The 7,447-nt window shown below is 38.9% G+C and overlaps 1 protein-coding gene across 2 annotated transcripts in view; it reads left to right on the plus strand.

Moving 5' to 3' along the window:
• CRYBG1 (crystallin beta-gamma domain containing 1) overlaps window positions 1-6,415 on the plus strand; it is a 96,648-nt gene extending 90,233 nt beyond the window's left edge. For both annotated transcript variants that reach the window (XM_071446784.1, XM_071446793.1), the window contains 2 exons: window positions 2,000-2,162; window positions 4,689-6,415. In XM_071446784.1, coding sequence (XP_071302885.1) covers window positions 2,000-2,162; window positions 4,689-4,777 — 252 coding nt within the window. In that variant the 3' untranslated portion in view covers window positions 4,778-6,415. The remainder of the gene's footprint in view (window positions 1-1,999; window positions 2,163-4,688) is intronic.
• Window positions 6,416-7,447: the final 1,032 nt, after the last annotated feature.

Raw genomic sequence — 7,447 nt, forward strand, 5'->3', positions numbered from 1 at the left:
CTGTTAATAAGCTAAGGCATTGTTTGGACATGTTTGCAGGACACATGCAGTTGTAAAAGGGATTTATGCAGACAGCAAAATGATGCAAAGTAAGCTAAAAGCTTTAATATGACATACAAAAGACTTCTCTTTTGATGGTGCTTCTCAAACATGTCAACAAGTTTTCATATTGAGACAGTGTGGTATTATATGGCTTTGGATAAATGCTCCTGGTTTTTGCCCTTTTTCTGTATCTCATAAAGCAATTTTTCTGTGCACAGAAAATAGATGGCTTGTGCTGTATAGCAATCAGGTAGCTTAGTGCAGAGTGCAGGCTGGCAACATTGATCTTAAGTGACTGAACTCCTACAGAGCTCTGCCATCTTTCTGGTGAATGGTAGTAAATCCATTTTGCACAAACCAGAAATTGGGTTCACCACATATTACAAAGAAAACTGAGCTCCTGGGTGGGTAACTACCTGCATGGAGGCAGACACAGGTCACTGGAAGAACCTGCACCTTCCTGTAAGCTTGGGTCATCTCAGTGACTGAGTCATGAGATGTGACCTTGAGCTGTGCCTGAGGTTTGTTTTCAAGGAAGGGCTGTTTCAAGTACGTGGGATAACCAGTAAGCAAGATATGAAAGTCATTCTGCTCTTTTTTCAGAAACAGATGTGAATGCAGGTCTTCTTACTCTTCATGAGTTTCATGGAGATGGGTTAAGTTCTGGCCTAGGGAACTTAATGTCTAAGCTCAAGAGTTTTCCTTGTCCCACTAGAGAATGCTTCAGATACAAGTGAGAACTTCACAACCAAATCAACTTTCTTTAATTCTAGGTTATGACACTCAGAAGTATAACTTTTTCAAGAAAAAGTGCTTTCAAAAGTACTTGTAAAATAATTTAGGGCCATTTCAACGACAGATGAGTGTTCCATCTGCCACAGAAGTGCATGCAGTAGTTAAAAGGTGCAGTTTATGATGATCTACTGAAAATCATTGTTTATCTAGAAAAATTGACTGTTACTTAGTAATACAGCCTTAACACTCTTTGGAAAAAACCTTGATTTTTGCCAGCTCTTTTTTTAACCAAGAAGACATTTGCAGATGTTTGGAATCAAGTAATACAAGTGACTAGGAAAAGAGTGTAGAACAAAGAAGCAAATATTTCTGTGATACCCTGTGAAATTCACACACTTGATACTGTGCAGTTATGTCCTCTTTATGAAAAGGTTACTGCAAAACTAGAAATGTTTAGGAAAAAAATATGTTCAGAGGAAATGGAGTGCCTCTATGCAAGGAAGAGACAATAGTGAGGACATTTTAGCCTAGAAAGGGCACACTTTGAGGGATAATGTGCTTGAAGTCTCTGCAAACATAGCATAGATAACACATCCTTTAAAACAATCCAGGGATGAGGAGTGCATCAAATAAAACTACTTGCATATCAAATTATTTTTAATTTATATATATATATTTTAAATAATGGTAGTTGGGATTTGGAACTGCTTTCCACAGTATGGAAGGGCTACAATACACAAGGGCGTTCACATTAAACGTTACTTTGATCTTGGTGGGTAGTGACTAATAAATTCACACAAGGGACAGAAAATGGGTATTCAAGATTATGGAATGCATGGAAAAGTCTTTGGGCTGGCAATTGCTGTAGCCTGGAAGAGATAACCAGGAACATACTTCATACAAGAGTACTGGCAATGTAATCTTCCATGGTGTTGATGTAATCTTCAGTTATTGGCCACTGCTATAGACAGGTGCTAATTGTTCCTTTTGGTCTGATACTCCATAGTTATTTTAATGTTCCCATGTAGTAGAGAGTGTCAGCATAAACAGGAACAAAAAAAAGATAAGTCTTGAGTTTGGGGCAAAAATGGATTCCTGGAGGGAAACTCATTCTTAAATTCTATTCTCACCTGATGATATCTCTCAGATTTGATAAAAAAAACAGTGGACAGTAGAAGTAAAGCCATTCTGAATAATTGCTGTTGCCTTTCTGATGACACAGATGGCAGAGGATTGCTGCTTGACAATTGTTGGAAATCTTATAACTCCTGGCTCTAAACTCGGTCTGTCATTTGAGCGAAATGAAGACAAACAATATTGGCATATTAGTCCTGATGGCAGAATTTATAGCAAGATGAAACCCAAGCTGGTTTTAGATATCAAAGGTAAGCAAATGTTATCTCATTACATTGGGTCTTAATTACATGGTATTTGCAGTGGGATACACACTAAATTAAGGATGGTGCTTTAGTTGCTTTAATCTAGAAGCAGAAAAGACCCGATCAGCTAGTTTGACCTCCTGAATTATACAGGCCCTAAGACTTCATTTCATTTCTCCTACATACAATTTAGTAACCCACAGTACTTGCTTATCTTGTATTCTTAGTGTCCACTCGCTGTAGATAGCCTCAGTTAATTTTTGGGCAATGTGAATATGATTATTTAAAATGGTGAAGCAAGAACAACCTAACTTTTCATTAACTTTAATTTCTGTAAGTGAAAATTTTCTTACATGGTAGTTGTAGATGCAATGGCCAAAGGATATTAGGAAAGTAAAGGCAGGCTTGTATACTGATGTAAATGCAGGCTTGTATACTGATTAGATGCAAAAAGGTGGGGCTCTTTTGTTTATTAATGGCTATGCCTATATGGCAAGTGTGAGATTCTGCCATAGCAGCCTGGGGTCTGTGAGCACTTGATGTGTATTTTGGAGTCACTTTTGTCATAGTAATTTGATTTGTGTAGATACTGTTTCTGAACTTCATTTTCAGAGCTTTGCAGAAGGTCTAAAAAAGTAGCAAATTTAATGATTAGCAGAATTAGCATAATCAGATGTTCTTACATAACTGCTTTTGTGAGTGAAGGAAGTAAACATTTTCTGTATCTGTTCTATTCTGTTAATATTTTTAGCTGTTTTAAAATTGATTTTAAGTTGATGCTGTGACATTAATTATGTCAATTACAATGACCACTACCCCCAAAAAATCCCAAACCAACCAGAAAAATAGCACAGTCAGCAGTCAGCACTTTAGATCTAAACAGGACTGAACGTGTGGAATCATAGAATATCCTGAGCTGGATGGGACCTATAAGGATCATCAAAGTCCAACTCCTGGCCCTGCAAGGGACACCCCAACAGTCACACCATGTGCCTGAGAGCATTGTCCAAAATCTTCATCTCTATCAGGCTTGGTGCTGTGACTGCTTTCCTGGGGACCCTGTTCCAAACAAGCAGAAATACTACTGCATTGCCTTTTCTTCAGTGAATCATGTTAAAAGCAATTCTGCATTTATAATTGAAGAACTTTACAATTGATGGGTCTGGTAGTGGGAGTATAGATGCACTCTTAGCTTTAAAACAAAGTAAATCTGTACAATAAATACAAAACAGTAGATACATGTAGCTTTTTTTCTGAGAAAGCCTAGTAAGAACATTGCCTATTTCTGCCAACTCTCCCGATTCATTCCAGACCACAAATTGTGTGTTAAAGAATTCCTCAGCAAATGAATGCAGTTGTGTAACAGTGCAGTTGCCAATGCCACCTTGTGGATAAACTGGCATAGCACAAAGCCTTGTCCAGAGCACCATGATATCAAAGTAAATAGTCTCTCTATCCACTGAAAAAAAACTCCCATCTTAACATGTTTACGTTCTATCAGACACCACTTTAAAAAAATTTCTGCACTCAGAGTCATAACTGAGCTACAAAAACATAACATTAGCTACAAAGCTCAGTATGTTAGACTCATCATAAGCTTTCAGCTGCCAGGCTTATCTTTTGCTCAGTCAGGGAGGGTGAGGCAATGGGGGTACAGAACAAAAAGACAGTGTCTGTGGGAGTGTCCCGGTGCTTTGTATAAATGGTTTGCACAGATGGCTACTTCCAGTGGGAACAGCACCTGCTTTGCAGGTGTGTTGTACTGCAGGAAATGCACGTGTCCTACATTTCTGCAGTACATACTAGATCTGAGGGAGAAAACCATCAATTCTGACTTTCAGCTCCAGTGAAATGTCTTTGCCTACCAGTTTCTTAAGTTAGAATATTAATGGTGCTCTTATATGAGAACATATTTGGCATTGTACCACATCAGTAGGTTAAGCTCCCCTAAGAACTGTTCCTATTTTGCATTCAGATACATTCAGCTTCCAGTGGAAACAGCTGAGCATTGGGTGATACATTGTGCACGATGACTTGTGATTCATCTGGTCAAAATAAAAGATTATAATGGTGAGGAGTAAACGAGTGCCAGACCTTGTCTCTGACTTGGTCACGTGTGTATTGTCTGGTAGCAGAAGGACCTTCTTCATCATACAAATATCTTCACTCTGTTTTTAGAGCCAGTTGACAATGTTGCAGGAAAACTGAATAGTCAAGCGTGACTTTTGGGAAGTGACAGTCTTCAAGGAGCTGCACCTGACTATACAGCAGTGTTTCTTTCCTTTTCCATCCAGGCTGAAAACTGAATTGCTAAAGGGGTGGAGAGAATAAGGCAGACTGATCCTGGTTAATTCAAAAACTGTTTCAAAAATAAATTCCAAAAGCAGGCAGTGATGAAAATACATTTGTCTTCTCAGAGCTATCGTCGAAGATAAATTGTCTACACCAGCTCTTACAGAGCTTTTCTGAAACCTAGTGTGTTTGTCTCTTATTTGAAAGATAACCTCCCCTCTTTGACATTTCTCTCTACAGGAGGCACTCAGTATGACAGCGACCATGTTGTCGTCAACACAGTCAGCGAAGAAAAGTTAACGCAGTGTTGGGAACCACTGGTTGTATAAACCCAGTGAAGCAAAGATGATGTTTGGATTGGCCGCTGTTCTGGACATTGGAATTGGCACTGCCATCTCTGAAGGATACAGGATCAATGATCAGAGTTTTGTCTTTTCTTCACAATTTTAAAAAGAACAAGCAACAGAATTATTTCACCTCCCTATCCAAGATTATTTTCCCTATAAAAGTTTGAGTATCTCAAAACTTTTTTTTTTTTTTTTTTTTTTTAATCCTTACAATTCAGTGTTGGATAGAGATTTGGCAGTATTCCTCAGGCTAGAAGGGAACAACTGAGAGAGATCCTGTGAGACGAGACCCCATGGAGATACAATCATGCCAGCAAGTAGTTAACCCAGAATAGTCAGTAAGTGTAACTTATTTTGTAAAGGGCAGGAGTGCAGTGTGTATGTGGGTATAGCAACTTGGACTATGGGATGTAGTATAGAGAAATATTCACTACAGGAAATTAATATATTTGGTTCACTGGAACAAACTTACGTTTACTGAAAGTTTAAAGACTGCTAGTACAGCACATCCAAAGATATTTCAACGTGTGGCTTCAAGTATAGTTAGTATGCTAATATAGTAAGTCCTAAATTAAGAAAAAATCTAGATTTTTCTCATGTATAGAGGATGTAAAGTAGCAGATATTTTGTTAGAAAAAGAGAGGGCTGGCAAAAGGATGCACTGGAATGTGAAGAATTTGCCCATTTTCTAGGTTGCCTAACTTCTTGAGTTGGGAGTATTTTTCTTGTTTGCCAAGGCATATTTGTACCTCCTAAAACAGTTTCAGTAAGTAGAGTCTTACTGACCTCTGAAATCATAGGAAACAAGAATTCATAGCGAAAGAATTAGTACAGATGACTACAACAGCCTGTGAGCACTGTGGTTATTGAGTTTTCCAGCCACTGCCTGTTGGGCTTACCAACATGGAGAATGCCCAACTCCCCAATATTTCTGGAGCTGTTGAAAAGCAATGATAGTGGTGGGCTCCTGGCTCACCAGTTGGACAGAAGTGTCAGACCCCTCTAGGAAGGGGCACAGCCAAGCCTGGATATGTGCCCAGCCACGAGGGCTGTGCCCATTCCAAGTAAGTGTTAGTGGTTTAGTAAAGAGCTTGTGACATGCAGGATGTTCTGATGACTGCAGGAGGTCCTGCTGTTGCTCTGCTTTGAACCTGGTCATGTTAGTTTTCCTTAATAATGTTGGCAAAAAGGTAAAATACAAACTCTGGTACTATGCTGCTGTGTTTTGTTCTGGCTTAGACCAGTGTTATTACAAGCTGCTCCAAGGAGCATCCAGGCCTTTGTCTTGCATAGTAAATCTGTTTAAAATTAACATTTTCATTACTATTGTATTGCCTCAAAGGATACTGGTGCTTTTGCTATTAGCACCCTAGAGGAAGTGCCTTACTAATTTTCTTCCTTTTGTAAAGAAGCACTGAAGTTTTGTTGCTCTGAAATATGCTGCTTTTAGTCCTTAATAGAAAATATGATGTTACTGGTTCCAAACAGTGGTACTTTGTAATATTGATGTGCTCTTGCTATATATAATATAGCATTTTACAAATAAATTTAAGTTAGGTAATGTTTTACTGAAATTATTTTTAAAGTAGAAAAATGACATTTTATGGTTAGTTTTGCTTTCATCTTGTGCCCATCTCTGTCCCTAATTCCTCTGCCATCCCCTGAGGAGTGAATACATGGTGTGGAATAGCTGCAGGCTCTGAGGAATGGGTGATTCTTCTATACAAGAAGAATCTTCTGCACATGTTTGTACAGGCACTTGTATAAACATTTGTGCACAGAGCCACCATTCACACAGCTGCCACTTCTGGCCCCTGGTGGAAGCATTGCATGACATGGTTTGTGCATCACCACAGCTGCACTGCAGTAAATGGACAGCTCTCACTTAAGAAGTTGCCACTTTCCTTCAATCCACCTGTATAATTGCAGGGGAAGTTACTCCATAGCCCATGTGGCAAAATGGCAAGTTGAGGAACAGCCCACCAGACACAAACACCCCCTCCAGCACTTCACCATCAGTGATGAGACACAGCAGGAACAGGGACACAAAATGACTACCTGCACAGACTCTGCAGTCAGCTGAATCTGGGCCAGGAGTTGGGCAATTAGAATAATTATCAGTTACAGATTGATTTTGTTCCATGCTTCTATTTAAATTAGCTACGTCATGAGAGTTGCCATAACAAGATCAAAGTATCAGTCTTGAGACAGTGATGTGACCATTTAGTTCTAAGAATGAAATAGCTTGAGTAATAATCTGCATTAGTAAAGGTAAACAGAAGTAGGAAAACCAAGGAAAAACAGCACAGGTCTCATATAGACAAGTAGATAAGTGTGCCTCACCATTTCAGGACTTACACCTGAAAAATAAAAGCTTCAAGATATACAAAAGGAAAATGCTGCAGACTGTTCCTCTTATCCCAAGAGTGAGGGGTGTTCTGCAAAATTCACAACTACATTTTTAATATGGTTTTCAGGTAGAAATGCTGAAGAGGCATTAGTATGTCTTGTCTGCTTAATAACAGGCAGCATATGAAGGAATCAGAGGCTTTTCTAAAACAAGATTCATAAGTTATGCATCCTATATGAGCCTTTAAAGAAGAAACACTCACTGCATCCCAATTCATGTTCAAGGACTGACTGCAGGCAGAA

This window comes from Agelaius tricolor, unplaced genomic scaffold, assembly GCF_023055355.1.
Source record: "Agelaius tricolor isolate 1412-34295 unplaced genomic scaffold, bAgeTri1.0.p SCAF_1, whole genome shotgun sequence".
Classification (NCBI taxonomy): domain Eukaryota; kingdom Metazoa; phylum Chordata; class Aves; order Passeriformes; family Icteridae; genus Agelaius; species Agelaius tricolor.